The 16,380-nt window shown below is 24.7% G+C and overlaps 4 protein-coding genes across 5 annotated transcripts; 2 read left to right on the forward strand and 2 right to left on the reverse strand.

Moving 5' to 3' along the window:
• Positions 1-4,395: 4,395 nt before the first annotated feature.
• Positions 4,396-8,367, reverse strand: LOC113561105 (arfaptin-2). 2 transcript variants are annotated; one of them, XM_026967327.1, is made up of 7 exons: positions 8,306-8,367; positions 6,966-7,186; positions 6,738-6,905; positions 6,558-6,667; positions 6,266-6,477; positions 5,632-5,806; positions 4,396-4,786 (listed from the first exon to the last, which is right to left on the reverse strand). In XM_026967327.1, exons 2-7 carry the CDS (start codon positions 7,129-7,131, stop codon positions 4,628-4,630), a joined length of 990 nt encoding a protein of 329 aa, XP_026823128.1. In that variant the 5' UTR covers positions 7,132-7,186; positions 8,306-8,367; the 3' UTR covers positions 4,396-4,627. The 2 variants fall into 2 exon arrangements, with proteins under 2 accessions (XP_026823128.1, XP_026823127.1); XM_026967326.1 differs by having other exon boundaries at positions 8,162-8,345.
• A 111-nt stretch (positions 8,368-8,478) lies between these two features.
• On the forward strand, positions 8,479-9,214 carry LOC113561106 (mitochondrial import inner membrane translocase subunit Tim9). The gene is made up of 3 exons (XM_026967328.1): positions 8,479-8,663; positions 8,731-8,826; positions 8,894-9,214. Exons 1-3 carry the CDS (start codon positions 8,634-8,636, stop codon positions 9,098-9,100), a joined length of 333 nt encoding a protein of 110 aa, XP_026823129.1. The 5' UTR covers positions 8,479-8,633; the 3' UTR covers positions 9,101-9,214.
• Positions 9,215-9,733: 519 nt separating this feature from the next.
• LOC113548902 (transcription initiation factor TFIID subunit 7) lies at positions 9,734-14,055 on the reverse strand. Its single transcript, XM_026950001.1, has 9 exons — positions 13,871-14,055; positions 13,521-13,643; positions 13,284-13,364; positions 11,599-11,805; positions 11,385-11,529; positions 11,103-11,239; positions 10,160-10,418; positions 9,914-10,083; positions 9,734-9,799 (listed from the first exon to the last, which is right to left on the reverse strand). Exons 1-9 carry the CDS (start codon positions 13,931-13,933, stop codon positions 9,770-9,772), a joined length of 1,215 nt encoding a protein of 404 aa, XP_026805802.1. The 5' UTR covers positions 13,934-14,055; the 3' UTR covers positions 9,734-9,769.
• Positions 14,056-14,202: 147 nt separating this feature from the next.
• LOC113560338 (UDP-N-acetylhexosamine pyrophosphorylase) lies at positions 14,203-16,114 on the forward strand. The gene has a single exon (XM_026966144.1). It carries the CDS (start codon positions 14,486-14,488, stop codon positions 15,944-15,946), a length of 1,461 nt encoding a protein of 486 aa, XP_026821945.1. The 5' UTR covers positions 14,203-14,485; the 3' UTR covers positions 15,947-16,114.
• Positions 16,115-16,380: the final 266 nt, after the last annotated feature.

Here is a 16,380-nt window from a genome sequence, read left to right on the forward strand (position 1 = left end):
TTTACCAAAACATAAAAATAAATTAAAACATGAATTATTTGTAGTTCTTGTCTCTGTGAATCTTATTAAAAAACCAAAATTATGATATCTCCCATTATTTCAGGAGATATCGCAATGGGTAACTCCTCGCGGGACACTCTGTATAGATTATATTATGTATATAATACAGTATTATAATGTAAAGACAATGATAATAAATGGCAAATGAAACCGTAAACAAATTAATTGGTATTTATAATAATTTTGTACCGTTTTAGCCATCAATCAAAAATAGGTAAAATACTAAATTGTGATAAAAAAACCCACATTTGTAGGAAAAAAAATTGTTTTGATTTTTTATGAATATTACCTATAACACGTTAAAGCAAAATTTGTATATTGTAATCTATACTGGGTAAGTATAATTTTACTTAATTAAAATCTCAGAAAAATGAACATCAAAATTATAGGCGTTTGATCACAAATATCTTATTCTATGTCTCTAACCACACCCTTCATAGAGTTCTAAAAATAAATACAATAGAAGAAACTGCCAAAATCCTATTTAGGTAAACGATTATGGTCTCGATTGACAAATACTCAAATCCACTAACCACTAATATTTGTCATTGGCCCCGACACTTAACCTATTAATTCTCCTCACAGGCTGAACATAAAATGGTTTAAACACTTGAATTATCCTTAAATCTCAATTACCCTAATAAATTATACAACCCCAGTAAAATCTGCTTACAATAAGTATCACCACTATTTTCGTGTGTATTAAAGTCATAATAAATAACCACATACACTATACTTGTTGTAATATTTTATTACAGATTGTTATTTGTCATATAATTAAAAACTAAGAAAAAATTATAATAAAAAAATGTAGAAAAAAAATTGGTGTGAAATAATAATTGCGTAGGTAACTACCTATCTTTTTGCTTCTACTGAATTTACAGTACTTTTTTAAATCTCTATTTTTATTAGCTTAAAATAATACGTCAAGTTTTTACTTGAGTTACAAATTAGTACAATATGTTATAAAATTATCATATATATGATCTTAAAGTTGTAAAATGTGCTCTAAAACAATTCGTATTTTTAATCACACTTTCATGAAACATTTTAAATTCTAACTACAATAGCATACTGCAACTGCAATATGAGTTATACGACTGACCAATAAAAATATTCACATGTATGCAAATCCATCAGCCCTACTTGCATAAATAATTTTAATATTATACTATATTACCAAGTATAAATTACTATGAGTTAAGCTGAGGACTTTAGATAGGTACCTATTTAAAAAGCTATATAATTGTAAGTATACTCTAAAAATGTGTATTCAATATTCATTAGTTGGTAACAAAAATATTTAAAATCATAACAAATGATAATATAAATATGAAATTAAATATTAAAAAAAAATTATATTGTGATAAATTTAATTAAATAAAAACCCGAAAAATTAATTTCCTTAATCGTCTATAGTGTCTACATAATATCGTAATACTTGTAGCGATAATACATCCTACACGGGTGCGTACGATAATCTCTTGAAAAAATTATGATGACAGACAACTGAGACAACTAACGTTAATTTCTTATACAGGCGTTGCTAATATAAATGCATTATGTAAACTTTAACTAAAACGTTTTTAAAAGCTGTTCATTATTTTATACACACCACTTACTACTCTACAATTACACTATATTTATACCTAAATTAATATGTGTTTAAGTGTTTTAATATGGTCGTCGTCGCGTGTATTATTGTACAGAATGTGTTGCATGTTTTTTGTATTTTGTTAATCGAATTTATTTTAACATTTTGAAAATTTTAAGCACCACATCATTGTTTTACGTAACACATCTGAATGGTCTAGAATAGTATTTTTTTTTTTTTTTTGAATTTTTAAAAACTTTAATATTTGCATATTTTTAATAAGCCAAATGCAAATGAATCTAAATATTTTACATTTTACAATTTTCTAATGCATATAAATCATATCGGTTAATCTTACTTATTAATGGATTTTTATGTACCTTTACTGCATGTTACGTACTAATCATCTAATTGATTTGAGATCAATACATAATACGCAATAACAATACGTCAATACACATGTTAGTATGTTACATACGACATAACTTAATTCAATAAGCAGATTGTCCGGTCTGTTAACAAAGTTTGTTTAACGAACAAAATTATGTAGACAACGATTTTGCTTGTGGACAGAGTTTAGGTACAACACTCAACAACAGGACTCGTATCAATATAGTTATGCTTTTAATTTGATTTGTAGTTGAGTGAGAATTTTTTTTTTTTTTTGGAAAGCGACGAGTAAATGCGAATACTTGAAATTGCTATTTGCTAGAGTAGGTAATAAAAATTGTCAAGAGTACCTACTCAAATCAAGTATTTGAAATTGCCCGGTTGCTCGAAATTGCTAAAACATTTGAAAATTTACCTACACGGAAATTTCAAAGTTCTATTATTGATATGATAATAACTAGTAAGCATAAAAATAAATTAAATCATTCTAAAAAAATTTAGCTTTATTTATTACTATCGATCTATTTTTGTAAATTCAAAACCATGAACCTTTCTTAGATAATCGAATAGCCAAGTAGCCAGTAGATGCTCGATTAAGTCGAGTACTCGTATTTAGAGTATAAACAAATGTATAATAGAATCAAGCCGCAAGTACTCGAACTCAACTAAAGGAGTTTTTTAAACTCAAGTACTCACCAATTAATATTAATTTATGCACACCTAATCTTATTTTAGAACGATATTATTTATATATTATATTTTATAATAAAATATATACCAAATGAAAAAACTTAATTTTTAAAAATGTATTCCTTAAATATTTTTTTCGCTTAATATAGGATATTATACAGTTTTAATCTGCTTGTGAATTTTTGATAAGGACTTAAAATTTAACTTGACAAAAATATAAAAGATACTCCACTCTTTAAAATATTAATTTATAAAATTGTTTACCACCTAACCTTGTGTTCATGTGATGCATTTTTAAGAAGAGTGCTGTTAACGAACTATCACGATCTACGTCATATGTATGACGTACCTATATTATGAGTAGGGCTGGGATTTGTATGTAAATACATATTTTTACTAAAGCCTGATAAATTAAGTATTGGAAATTATAAATTCATTTCACGTGATTTGCAATAAAATAAAACATATTTTATTTTACATATTTTTACATATTTCGTCATAAATACATATTTTAACATTATTTGTGAAATTTCTGTTTTTTGATTACATATTTCGTAAATTTTGACAATTTCAGTGGTTTAGTAGTATTATATTACATATTTATACTTCGATAATAATACTCGTAAACATTGGAAGTGTATAATACACATTGGAAATAAGTATATGAAACTATGAAAGTATTAGTTAAATATTAATAACTTGATTATAGTTTATCTTATTTGTTTCTGTTCGATAACTATAAATTAATGATCTTATATTCATCAATTATTAGACAAAATATATTTACGAATTTTCAACAGTGTCAGTACTTGCATTCACGTGGTTGTGAAAATATCTTTATATTTTATATTTTTTAAATTGAATTGATTAGAAATTAAAAACAATTAATTGTATATTCTTCAAAAATGACTTAGAATTTTATTTTAATTTTACACGTTAACATAATTTTAAATTTTTCTTGTTACATATTTTTTTATTTTATACTACTACATATTTTTGGTTTTTTATTACATATTAATCCAAGCCCTAATTATGAGTAATAGTTATTAAATTATTTTAAATATAGAATAATCATTACCTAGTACTTTGAAGTATATAACTCTGTTCAGCCTTCGAATACGTAAACGTTAAAGTGACTCGTGAATAGTGATGGCTCTATACTAGAAATGTCACGTATGAAAGGTACTTAGATACACGAAACTCATAACCACGCTATATTTAAAGTATCAAATCTATTGAATCAGCATTGATTAGCTCCACAGACAAAATCAAAAGTACCTAATTGAGTTGATGAATATGAAAGCTAAAAAAAGCTTGTTTAGCAAATAGTTGAACTAGCAAAGTAATAGTTACGTCCAGTGTCGTATTTTGGACTTTTAGGGAGGGTCCTGACTCCTGAACAATATTTTACAATATTGCAGTAATGAATAAAATTAAAAGTTAACCCCAAAGACAACCTCCCAAAATACGCCATTACAAAAAATTTAAATACTTTATCATAATGTTCCACGTAGAGTCATATGCATAAATAAATATAAGTGTAAGTTATTAATAACTTGCAGTAAACAAAAATACTTGAAATTAATAATTAATGATATATATATATATTTAATAAATCACATATTTATTTTAAAGCTAAAATTAAATTAGCCAAAATGCTAAGCAAACAAAACAAAACAGTGAATACAAAAAATGTAATAACTATACTCGATTCAGATAATAGTACACATAAATTCATTTTTTAATGAAATTTACTCATGTTAAGCTAAAACAATAAAATAAAGAATGTTAATAAATTAGATCATCACAGTGTAAAATAAATACATTTAAATTGAATTTTTAATATAAAATAAAGTAAAACAAAGAAATTTGGGAACCACCTTTTTAGTTAAATTATTTTTCTAACCATGATGCAGCTACTGAAGGAGCAGTAGGTGATTTAGGTTTCACATTAAATTGTTTTAAGGTGGTTTCAAGTGCTTGATGATTATTTGAAAAATATGCTAATGTTGCATTATGAAACATCAAAAGTTGTTTATGCATCACTTTCACCTAAAACAATAGATTAATGTTAAACAAATATACATATATAGTGAAAACTTCATAACGAATTTTAAGGGACCAAGAGATTTTTTATTATTTAGAGGGTTTAAAAAAAACAAAATTTTTGTTAGAAATTACGTTGATAATAAAATGAACATATTCAATATCGGTATTATTACAATATTAAAAAAAAAAAAATAAAAGAATGTAATCGTTCTTGGAAATTGCGAATTACTTTTGTAATTTATAGTACAATAACACATAAATAGTAAATTGTAATATGAAACATAAAATATTGTTTCGTTATGGAAAGTGACTAATATGCTATAGAGCAAGGGTGGCAAACCTACAGCACGCATGGATTGATCAAATTTCAATGGCACATGAAAAAATTTAAATTATTAAAAATTATGCTATTTATAAAGTTTTGATTATAACTGTTATAAGAAATTCAAAGAAAAAAATAATATACATTTTAAAATTATAATTACAAAAAAAAGGTGTGATTACTTAATAAAATAATATATAATAAATCAGTAACTTTATTTTTATCCTTAGAAAATTTAATTTCCTTTGGGCACGTGAAAAATTTTCAAAACCTAGATTGGGAAAATTTGGCATTTGACTTTAAAAAGGTTTACCACCCCGCTATAGAGAATGAATTGACTAATGGGTTATAAAGCAAACCAACTATTATAATGTATTGTTTACGTTATATAGAGTTTTTCATTGTAAAGAGTTTTCACTGTATACATAAATATTTCAAACAAAAAATTTGCCTTCATAATTATGATTTATTTGAACCATCATTAATACTAATAAGTAACTAATAACATTTTAACTAATATCCTTACTCTATTTTCATCGAGAAATTTCAACTTAACAATAACATCTGAACGTAATTTTTCAAATTCTTCCTTGTGCTGTTGGTAATTTTGCTGAGCATCACCAACACGAACTGTATTAGAATCTGTTCTTGGAATTTGTGCTAACATTTCAAGATCTGAACGATACGCATCGTATTCAATTCTAAATAAAATTTAAAATTTATATTTTTAAATGTTGATAATGTATAAAAAATATAATATATATTTTTTTATATTGTTGGTTTTTCATTTCCTATTATATGAAAATGTATTATCCTATATGTTGCATGTATCATCCATCACATATATTACCAAAAATAATCTTGGGAAAAATACTATAAAAATGATAAAACCATTAACCAACAAATCAAACTCCTAATTTTTATTATTAACTTTAATTTATTTTGTAATATAATACACTTTTATTATATTATATTATACACATACTTACATGTTTTTCCCAAGAATCATAGAATAATTAAATTAGTTTTTTCATAATTATTATACATGATATAATATGATACATCAACTATATAAGAGGTGACAATATCATACCAAAGTGGTAGGTGATAACATTTTCATCAGGGTAGAACAATTACAATCTAGTACAATTTGTATTTACCTTGCACATTCATACTGTTTTATGGTAATTAATGTATCTTCAATAGTTTTATTACACAAAGTATTGACTGATGAAACAAAAAAATTGAGAGCATTCAATAAACTTTCTCCATTCTTAGATAAACATTTCTGAGTTTCTGAATTCTGCACAAACTCTTGTTGTAGTTCTGGCGACTTTTGCCCCAATTCAGCAAATGCTTCTCCAAGTGATTGCTTTATAAAAATAAAAATTAATTGAATATCAAAATATTGACTTAGTAAAATAATTTAGGAAATTTTCAACTAATACTTACTTGGGTTAAAATAAAACATTGAAATTGTGTTGCCATGCTTTTAGCTAATTTCAAAATATTTCCATATTTTTTTTGTGTTTCTCTCAATTGCTCAATTTCAGTCTCCAATTCTAAAATTATATAATTACAATATTTTAACTTTGTTAAAAGTACTAATATTTTATTAGTATTTTTTAATACCAATATCAACTGTTTTAGATGATTTTCCAAGTTTTTCATTGATTAATTGTTTGGTACATTTATATGTTGATACGCTCCAATTTTTAATAACATCAATTTTAGATGAAGGAAATTTTTGATGTGGAATTTCACCATTTTGAGTAGGACTTGGTGTATAACCTCTAGGAGCTAAAATAAAAATATTAATTAACAAATACATTTTTAATTGTAAAAGAATATGGAACTTACCAGCAGTATTGGTAAGAGGCAATGAATTAGGAACATATGTTCTAGGTCTCAAAGGTCTTGCTTCAATTTCTGATCTTAATATTGCAGGATGCATATTATCTGTTTCTGCATTCCTGTTTATATATTCATGTACTGTAGGATCCCCAGCCATAGTGATTCGTGACATTTTTTTTTATTGAATTGTTTTATTGTTAAATAACCACAAATTCACGATTAGGTACCTAAAAACAACAATAATAATAACCATTTAATATAGAAAAAATGCCATGATTTTATTTAATACAAATTAATATTGAGATTATTATTTCATAGGCTATAACCAAAAATTATTAATCTAAAATGTTATAAATTAACATGATACACACATTCAAGTAGGTATATCACAGTTTACACTTATGACTCAATGATTTAGTATGTACTTAGATAATAATATGATTTGGTAACACTAAGTATAAGATAGGTACTACCTATAGACATGGAATATGCATTGTAAATTTATGGGATGTGGTTAGTTACCTTATAATATAGGTACAATTGTAGTTAAACTAAATCACAGTTTAAAACATAAAATGGATTATACATATTATACATCTGGTTCAAATAGTGCACTGTTTAAATACTTAAATCTATTTTAAAATAATTTAAATATATGTATAAAAAAAGTAAATATATAGGTAGTATGTACATGCCTTCTAAACCAAATCCATGAATAAAATACATAAATTAAAACTAAAATATACATCTGAAAACTGATATTATAACAAAATTAATTGGGTAAAAAAAAATACCAACCAGTAATTACTACAAAATAAATATTTAACATTTATTAGAAATAGATATTTAATTAAATAAATTAAAACAAATAAATTAATTGATTTTGAATAAAATTTGTTTTCACAATTTACATAATTCTCATAACTTAAAACTGAAAAACTTACAATTTAACTATTTCTTTTAATATAACTTATTTATTATTATTATTGTTTTTTCTTTATATATATACTCAATTCACTAAAAATGTTCAATTTTTTTAAATTATATTATCCATTTTTACATCATCAGAGTTTAAATATTAATAGTAATAATTGATAACACTAAAGACTTAGGAAAATGAGTCACAAAAAACTGTGTTAACATCACGAATATAGATAGAAACACGTAAACTTTATTATAGAAAAATAAACAAACAAAATTACCTTTTAAATTAAATGAATCATACAGGTAGGACTATCGCCAAGCCATGCATTTTTATTTAATGACTGTTTTGACTATTTATGGTCCATTTCCAGAATTAGATTTGGTACAATTATTAAGAACTAAATTTATTTCTTAGTACTTACCTATTTATGGATATGGGAAACTAGAAATGTAAAAATAATCAATTTTCCATCCAGATTTTCCAAATTGACAGTTATGATGTTAGGAACAAGCTGTTATCGATTTAATTGAAAGCGTTGATAACAAATAACTAAAGTTACTAACGAAACGGAGAAATTATCAAAGAAATGAAAATTGATAATTCAAATTTTCAATTCTGCGACCTGACTGTCCAGACCCATACTGTGTGTCTGGTTCTTCAGGTTCTTGTAGAAATAGAATATTATGTTCTAGACATAAAATAGCAAAAACGAAACAAAAAATTAGTTGTGTAAAATAAACTATATATCTATGATGGACGAAGAAATTCAGTTAAAAAATGTTTGTAATTATTTTTTTTTGCATAGTACCTTTATATATTTTGAATAATACTTATTTATGTTTGCAGATTAAAGAATTCTTACAAAACTATAACAAAATAACAGACGATTGTTTTTCACAATGTGTGTATACATTGTCACAAAGCAGATTGACAGGTGAAGAGGTTAGTATATAATTAATAATTTGTACGATTAAAATGTATAATATAATATTATTTATAATATTTGTAGGCATCATGTGCAAGTAGATGTGTACAGAAATCTAAGTTGGTCGATCAAAAATGTATGCAAGCATTTATTGAGCATCAACAACAATCAATGCAAAAGTTTGTTGAAGAATCTTCTCAAAAACAGGCCGAACAAGAAGCTACTGTTGTTGACTCAAACAATTCCGATACAGAAAACAAAGAAATAGTTAAACCAGAATTGACAGATTAAAAAATGGGATTGAAAATGTAATATGTAGGTTTAAAATAAATAATTTAGATACTGTAAATATAATATTATTGTGATAATTGATTGAATTTAAAAATAAATAAAATACAATAATAATACTGTTTTTTTACCTGCTTTCACTAACCAAGTAACCAATAATTGTACATACAGTCTTACTTAACTTAATTTTAAAAATGTATATGCTTGTAACATATAAAATGTCTTTCAGTTGGTTTAAGTCAATTTTATAAATTTATATATATATAAATAATAACATGTTATACATTAATAAAATAAATATAATTCTAAACTTCTTGATAAATGATACAAAAATCTCCTTTTTATAGAGCTTTTCTTTTGATTGATATGCCATTAGTTTAGTATACTTTAATTTGTAGATATCATGATCATTATTATTGATAAGAAATTTCCAGGTACAAAAAAGTGATTAAAAAGTCTAAATTAAATATATATATATATATCAATATTCAATAAGTACAATAGTGTATTTAAAATGTATATACATAATTAATGTAAAAGAATATGAACACAACCAATAAAATAAATCTCAAAGATTAAAAACTTATAATTTATAGCATTAAAAACTATAATCTAAAAAATAAATATTACAATTATTACCTATATTCAAAATTAAAATTATATCTATCTACATTAAAGAAGATATGATTGAAGTTCTTGAATCTAAAACAAATTAGTAAAAAAATGTATGATGTATTAGAAAGTTCATAAGTATTAACTTCAAATTAAATTGTATAATACTATTAATATTCAGAGAAAAGAATAAATATAGTTTACCTGTTGTTCTTTTTCTAGTTGCTCAGTAAGTAAATTATTAGATAAATTTATAAAACGTTCTCTTAAGTTTATATTTTCAATATTTGCAATTTCCAAATCTTGTTGTTTTTTACGTTCTTTAAGTTCTTCAATTTCTTGTTGTAACTGATCAATTTTATGTTTAATGTCGTCTGAAACAAATTCAAAGTTTGATAATTACAAGTATATATATATATATATTACATGGATCAATTTTTAATAACTTACCAGCAGACACATTTCCTGCTTCTAATGGAACCAATGTCGATAAAACAGGTGTATCCCCGAGTTTACTATCATCACTAAGTTCTAATTCAGACTTAAGATCCTCACCTATATCATCTCTATAACCCATACTTTCATCAAATGTGGAATCTATTCCATCTTCCTTTTTTATTCCATGGTGGGAATTATCATCAGAAATAAACATTTCTTTGGTAAACTCTGTAACAAGCTTTTGAGTTCCGGAAATTGAAGGCTTTTCCTCCTAAAATAGGAATTAATATTTTTAATATATTTTAGACTCTGAAAAACAATAATTTATAATATATTGGTTTATAATGATTTGTTTTAAGATAAACTAATTTATTACTAAACTTAAGTCCATGATATCTAGTTTTATATAATAATTTTACATCAGTAATCATTGACAAGTAACACGTGACCTATTGGAAATTTTAGAATGGTATCATATATTCCAAGATACCATTCTAATATTTCTAAGATTGAGTCCTACAAAAGAAAATTACCTTCAAACAGAATACTAAATTTAAGACAATAATTTAGTTGTATAGTAACAATAAATTTAAATTTAATATACGTTCATGATTGATTACTGATGTAAAACTATACATAAACAACTTTAATCTAATAACAAATCAGTTTAACTTATCTATTTCTGTGTACGACCACAGCATTCTTTAAATTTTTAGAACCCACTTTGACACCCAGTATAAATAAATCATACAATATTCAAAGAAGTAAAGGTTAACTAATAACATACAAACTATATTCAAAATTGTTTTTCTTTTGTATACAATGATTTATCATTAAATTCAAATTTAATATATCCATTACAAAGATTTACTTAATGACAAAGTATACCAAAACCTACTACACTATAATAAAGAACTTTTTATATTGTTAATAATATGTAAATTGAAAAATTTACCATTAATGAATTAGTATCAGAGAAACGACTATCATCATTAGTTAAATGACTCATATCTTCATCCATATCCATTATATTTATATTACCAGCCTCTTCATCAGAATCACTTAGAGCTTCACCAAATATGTCTCTTTCCGCTAATAAAAAAAATATATATAAATAAACAGTAATATTAAGTTTATAAATAAAGTAAAAAATTGACTAGTGACTCCTGAGAAAATTGTGTACCAACTTCCAAGAGCAAATAAATAAATAAAATATTATAAAAATTATTAACAATACCAATGTTTTGCTTTAGATCATTATGCATTTCACCCTGCATAAAAGGTTCTTCCTTAATTTTTCTATTGTTTTGTACTTCAGTTTCAGATACTACTTCCCATTTTACACTAAGAGCTTCACTATCACTTTTTAAAAGATATTTAACCTAAATAATATAACAATATATTAAACAATATTAAAATCAGCTTTTAAATATCAATTAATTTAGTAAAACCTCTTTTTCAATTTCTGGAGCTTCAACATATTTTTTTCTAAGGGTCTTACGAAATCTTCGTTTTCTTACATTTTTCAATGGTGGTGTAATACCATGTGGCCACAAATACTTTTTATCAACTTTATTAGGTTCCTTTTTTTTAAAAACTTTTGTTTTATCATCTTCGTCGGAAAGTAAAAATTCTTCATTTTCTTTGCATATAATCATCTAAAAAATAAAATATTAGTTTAACAAAGATAATATATCATAAAATAATGAGTAGGTTATAATCAAATTGATTTTAACAGAATATAATACATTTTAAATTACAATAATCCATATTTATTGATTACAAATATACTGGGCAATTCTTTTATCAAACAACTTATTATATCACAATCAATTAATATTAAAAAAAAAAATATTTTTTTATAATTTCCAATGGATTTTTTTTTCAAAAAATTATATTTTTATTTTTTTAACAACATACATTTTTAATTACATATTCTAAAACAAAATTTTTTTGAGTATTTAGATACATAAAAATTAAAGTCAGATAAGTAGTTTAAGAGTTATAAGTATTTAGAGTTTAAGTGATCGAAGTTATAATACAAACATTTTGTGGAGTATCCATACCTTCACTCAAATCAATTAAACTATAAGTACTTGTAAGACTCATAAATTATTAGTCCAAATTTCAATTTACCTATATACTCCAAAAAAATATTCTGCTTCAGAATATAAAACTAAAAATGTATATTCTTTAAAAAATTGTTAATATAAAAATTTACATTCTGTACACCCTAAATTTAACTAAAATGTATCCATTAACATTAAACAGATAGATATTGAAAGACAGAAACTAATTGCTATATATCATGAGTGGCAACAATGAGGCTTGCTTGTCAGTCTGGTGTAACACTTGACATCAAGCTCAGAATAAAATTATTAACTATTTTATAAACGTCTCTTAACAATGTGGCTTGCTTCGAAGAAGCTTCATAAATTTGTGACTTCAAAAATTAAGGTAAGTGGCCTTATCCCTGCTATATATAAAATTAAATAAAAAATAATCGCCTTTTATCACAATCACAAAGTTTAGTAAAATAAAAATTAACATAAACATAATAATTAATAGTACAGCATAATTTATCAATATCAGTATTGTTATGTTGAAAGTATGCTGTAAACTGACTATTGCACTAATGAAGAATCATAAATTCATAAACATAATAATACATATGTTAATAAAAAACATTTCAATTATTTTGAATAAAACATTCCAGTAAGTAAATATTTAACTTAAGTTTTGGGATATATATTAAAAAAAAAACTGTGTGTGTAACAAGTACGCGCAGATGAAGTGAAACTTCTTTCAGTCATGCAACTGATATTAAATGTGTATTGGAATAAAAAAAAAAATAATACACATAACAATTTTATTTTTAATAGAACTATATTTTTTTTTTTTTTTTTTATAATTTATTATAATAAGTAATTTTTTATTATTTATTTGTAACTAATATAATAATAATAATAACCGTGAAGGCCCGACCGTCGTCTTTTTTTTTTTGTACTCTCTGTATAGAAGTTTTACTTCAATTAAGTGAGAGGATGAGACACATACTTTATCTACCAACCACTTTATAAAGTAATATAGTTATGCATTTATAGTATTTTTATAGGTATAATATTATTATTTTTACCTGACATATATCTGCAGTTTTATACACAGTTTTGTTGTCAATAGTTTTTTGTCCTTCAATGATAGTTGGTAAGTCAACAACCTATACATGGACAAATAAAATATTTTTCTAATGTGTAAATATGTAATAATAATATAAAAATGGATTAAACTACTTGACTCTACCACGAAACATACATAATAATATAATAAGTGTAGTAATAATATATTAGTTATTATATTGAGTAAATAAACAAACTTTTGCATATAAATGATGGTTTCCGATTTTAACTTCACCTCTACGAATGTCATTTTCTAATTTTATACTCAGTTGTTCTTTGGCGTCTTTTTTTATTAACTCTCTTAAAGTAGCAGCAGCTTCCTAAAACACAAAATATGAATAATAATCATATTTAAAATAAAATTTTATATTATTTTCTGGTGTAGATAAAATTAAAATAATATTTAATATATATTTCTACATAAAAGGATATTTTCTACAAAAATATATAAAACCTACAAAATACATGTTTTTTCAAGCAATAACCGACTGATGTTTAATAACATGAACAAATGAATGATAAATATGCATATTTGGGAATGTATTACCGATGGAACTCTTAGAATAACTTCAGTTTCTAACTCAATAGTTTGATCTGACTTTTGCTCCATCTTTGAAATTTTCTCTTACGTACGAATGCACGATGTAAATAACAAATTATTAAAGTTAGCTGCTAAAATGAAAATACTTATTATTTTAATAACTTATAGATTATTATCAATTTAACTGAAAAAATACGAGTAAAATAAAAAAAGATTTATTTTTATGATAATATAAGATTATCTGTGGTATTATCATCATAATATTTATATTTATATTATGTTTATCATACTATAACGATTTAAATAATTAAATATCCTTGACATATGATGTAGTATCTTTGATTACGTTTTTATCAGTTGACCGCCATAAAATCTTATTATATAAAAGTGAAAAGTGGAAGATTTAAGCTCAACGTGTCTTGCAGTGGCCACTTCGGCCACTGTCCACCTGGCACTCCGGCAGTTTGGCGCTTAGCAGTTGACAGTTTGGCACTTCAACAGTTGCGTTGTATGTAAGTTGTTAGATACCATACACTAGTACATTTTTGTAGTTATTAATTATTGTTCTGTAAATGTTATAGATATATTTATATTATTGTTTTTACTTACCTATTGTTGATAATGTCTGACTTTGATTCTGTAATTACATTGCTTAAAAAATATGATCAAGAACATATTTTTAAGTTTTGGAACAAACTCGATGAAAAAGAAAAAGCCTTTCTGTTGGAAGATATCTGTGAACTGAACATTCCTGAAGTTGTTGAAATGTTTAAAAATACTGTAGAAAATATGAATGTCAATCAACAAAAATTGGATAATAGAATGAGCCCTATACCCGCTGAACTTTATGGTGCTATGAACCGCTGTCCTAAAGAACTTTTGATTAAGTATGAGCAGATGGGACTTGAGCAGATATCCCAAGGTAAAGTCGGAGTTTTGTTAATGGCTGGAGGGCAAGGTACAAGGCTTGGAGTTAACTACCCTAAAGGTATGTATGACGTCGGTTTGCCATCTCATAAATCATTATTCCGTATTCAAGGAGAACGTATTCGCTGTCTGATTAGGCTAGCAAATAAAAATTTTGGAAGCAGTAAAGGTTTACCTTGGTTTATAATGACTAGTGAACACACTATGGAACCTACTCGGAAATATTTTAAGGAAAATAATTATTTTGGCCTAGATGAAAAAAAAGTTATATTTTTTGAACAATATATGTTGCCAGCATTTACATTTGATGGGAAAATCATTATGGAAGGTATAAATAAAATTTCTAAATCTCCAGATGGTAATGGTGGTATATATAAAGCTTTACGTGATCGTAATATACTGGATGAAATTAAAAGGCTAGGTGTTGAATACCTCCATGCTCATAGTGTAGATAATATATTAGTTAAAGTAGCAGATCCAATATTTATTGGGTATTGCATAACAAAGAATGCTGAATGTGGGGCAAAAGTTGTTGAAAAAACATATCCCTCTGAGCCACTAGGTGTTGTATGTGAGGTTGACGGAAAATTTCAAGTTGTTGAGTATAGTGAAATCACTGAAAATACAGCTAAAAAAAGAAATCCTGATGGCCGCTTAACTTTTAGTGCTGGTAATATTTGTAACCATTTTTTTACTACAGATTTTTTAAATGATGTTGCTTACAAATATAATAGTAAATTAAAATTGCATGTTGCTAAAAAAAAAATTCCTTATATAAATGATGTTGGCACTGTATGTAAACCTGAAGAACCAAATGGTATCAAAATGGAGAAATTTATTTTCGATGTTTTTGAATTTTGTAATCGTCTTGCTGTTTGGGAAGTAGAAAGAGATGAAGAATTTAGTGCTTTAAAGAATGCAGATGTGCCTAATGGCAAAGATAACCCTAAAACTGCTCGCTTGGATGTCTTTTCACTTCATAGAAAATTTGTTGAAAAATCTGGTGGAAAATTTAAAACAGAAAACATTGAATGTGAGATTTCACCTCTTTTATCTTATGCTGGTGAAAATCTTAAGGTTTTAGTTGATGGTAAAATTTTTGATTCTGTACTAGAATTAAAATCTGTTGAAGAAGTATCCAATAATAAAAATTAAATTTTTGTTTTATTTGTACCGTATGACAACTACCTACCTACATAGTGGGTATTCCTAATTAAATGTACTTTGTTATGAATTTCAAAGATTAGGTATCAATTTTTTAAATTTATGATTGAAAATTATTTTTTAAATATCTAACAGTGTTTTATACAAAAATTGCCTACATTTTATAATTTCTTTTAAGTTATATAAGTTTTCATATTAATAATTATCATTATATTGTGATAAAAATGTTAAATACTTTTTATTATATTAATATATTCATTAATGCTTATATTTTAAACTGTTTTTGTATTGTTAAATTACTAAAATTATATATGATTTTTTGAATTGTATAATATATTTTTTAACATTTTAATATTAAAAACAATTGTACGTTAATTATGAGTTAGTACTAATAATATTGTACTTAAAAATTTTTAATACTTTCA

Source organism: Rhopalosiphum maidis, chromosome 4 (genome assembly GCF_003676215.2).
Source record: "Rhopalosiphum maidis isolate BTI-1 chromosome 4, ASM367621v3, whole genome shotgun sequence".
Lineage (NCBI taxonomy): Eukaryota > Metazoa > Arthropoda > Insecta > Hemiptera > Aphididae > Rhopalosiphum > Rhopalosiphum maidis.